Source organism: Neophocaena asiaeorientalis, unplaced genomic scaffold, assembly GCF_003031525.2.
Source record: "Neophocaena asiaeorientalis asiaeorientalis breed wild unplaced genomic scaffold, Neophocaena_asiaeorientalis_V1.1 scaffold400, whole genome shotgun sequence".
NCBI lineage: Eukaryota > Metazoa > Chordata > Mammalia > Artiodactyla > Phocoenidae > Neophocaena > Neophocaena asiaeorientalis.
This window is the reverse complement of record NW_020175089.1, coordinates 1,477,268-1,478,481: the sequence shown is the minus strand read 5'-3', so window position 1 is coordinate 1,478,481 and position 1,214 is coordinate 1,477,268. Positions and strand designations below refer to the sequence as shown.

General features: G+C 63.3%; 1 protein-coding gene across 1 annotated transcript in view; it reads left to right on the top strand.

The window, feature by feature from the left end:
• Positions 1-784: 784 nt before the first annotated feature.
• PLCB1 (phospholipase C beta 1) overlaps positions 785-1,214 on the top strand; it is a 680,716-nt gene continuing 680,286 nt past the window's right edge. The window contains exon 1 of the mRNA XM_024764260.1: positions 785-1,211. Within this exon, the coding sequence (XP_024620028.1) occupies positions 1,128-1,211 (84 nt within the window). The 5' untranslated portion in view covers positions 785-1,127. The remainder of the gene's footprint in view (positions 1,212-1,214) is intronic.

Here is a 1,214-nt window from a genome sequence, read left to right as displayed (position 1 = left end):
TGAGAAATGTTTGTTGAATGAGTACAAACATCCTTACACCTATGTTCCTAAATGAGCAAGTTTCTATCAGTTAGACACCTCTCTCTCTCTCCTCCTCTGTCTCTGTCTGATACACGCGCGCGCGCACACACACACACACACACACACGCAGGGGCCTTCTGTCATCGTGGGAAATAAAAGCATTGTTTCTCTTAGAATAGGCTTGCTTTCTCAGAAACACAACTTAATCGAAGAATGCCCAGGCTTCAAGACCAGCGCGCTGCAAATTCTCAGGGCTGGCAAGGTTTCCCCAAAGAGCTCTCACTCCATGCCTCTCAAATGCTCTCTTTACTAATAAATAATAATTGTCTTTTCAAAAAGCTGGTTTGTGGTCAGCGCTGGAGAGCTCCAGCTACAGGGGAAAGCAGTGGGTCGCTTCTCCGCTCCCTCCGACGGCTCCCTTTTCCCACCCCGTTTGGACCCAAGGACATTTTCGGGCTCGGGCTCACGTTCCCCAGCAAACCCCCAGGAACGCCTGGCTCCTGGACACCCCAGCACCCCCAGCACCCCGCCACCGGGGCACGAGGCATGCTCAGAGGTGCGGCGGCGCAGGCGTTGGCTGCAGTGGAGCCCGGGAGCCGGAAGGTGCCGCTGCGTCCCCGCTTCCCAGTGCCTGACCCAGTGCGCAAAGTTGGGCTGGAAGCCGCCGGGGGAAGGAGGGACTGAGCCAGGGCTGGTGGCGGGGAAGGGGGGCGGGAGGAGGAGGGAGGAGGGGAAGGAGCAGGGCGGGGGGGCGCCGAGCGTGTGTCATTCGCGCTCTCCCTCCATGTCTAGAGGATGTGCTGAATGGTACGCCAGGAGGCGACGGCGGCCGAGGAGCAGTATCCGGCGGCGGCTGGCAGCCCTGTTTGGCGGCTCTTTGCCCTCCGAGGCTCCGCATCCACCGCGGGCGCCCGACCCCGCGTGCCGCCCGAGCATGGCCGGGCGCCTCGCCCCCGCGCACCCCGCCTGCTGAGCCGCGCCGGAGGAGGTGCGGAGACCGGCGCGGGAGCAGAGGCGAGCGCCTCTGGAACCGGGAAAGGAGCCCGCGCCCTGCGCCCCGTCCCTGCCGCGCTCGCCCGGGCTGCCCGGAGCCCCGATGAGCCCTGATGGCCGGGGCTCAGCCTGGAGTACACGCTCTGCAACTCAAGCCCGTGTGCGTGTCCGACAGCCTCAAGAAGGGCACCAAATTCGTC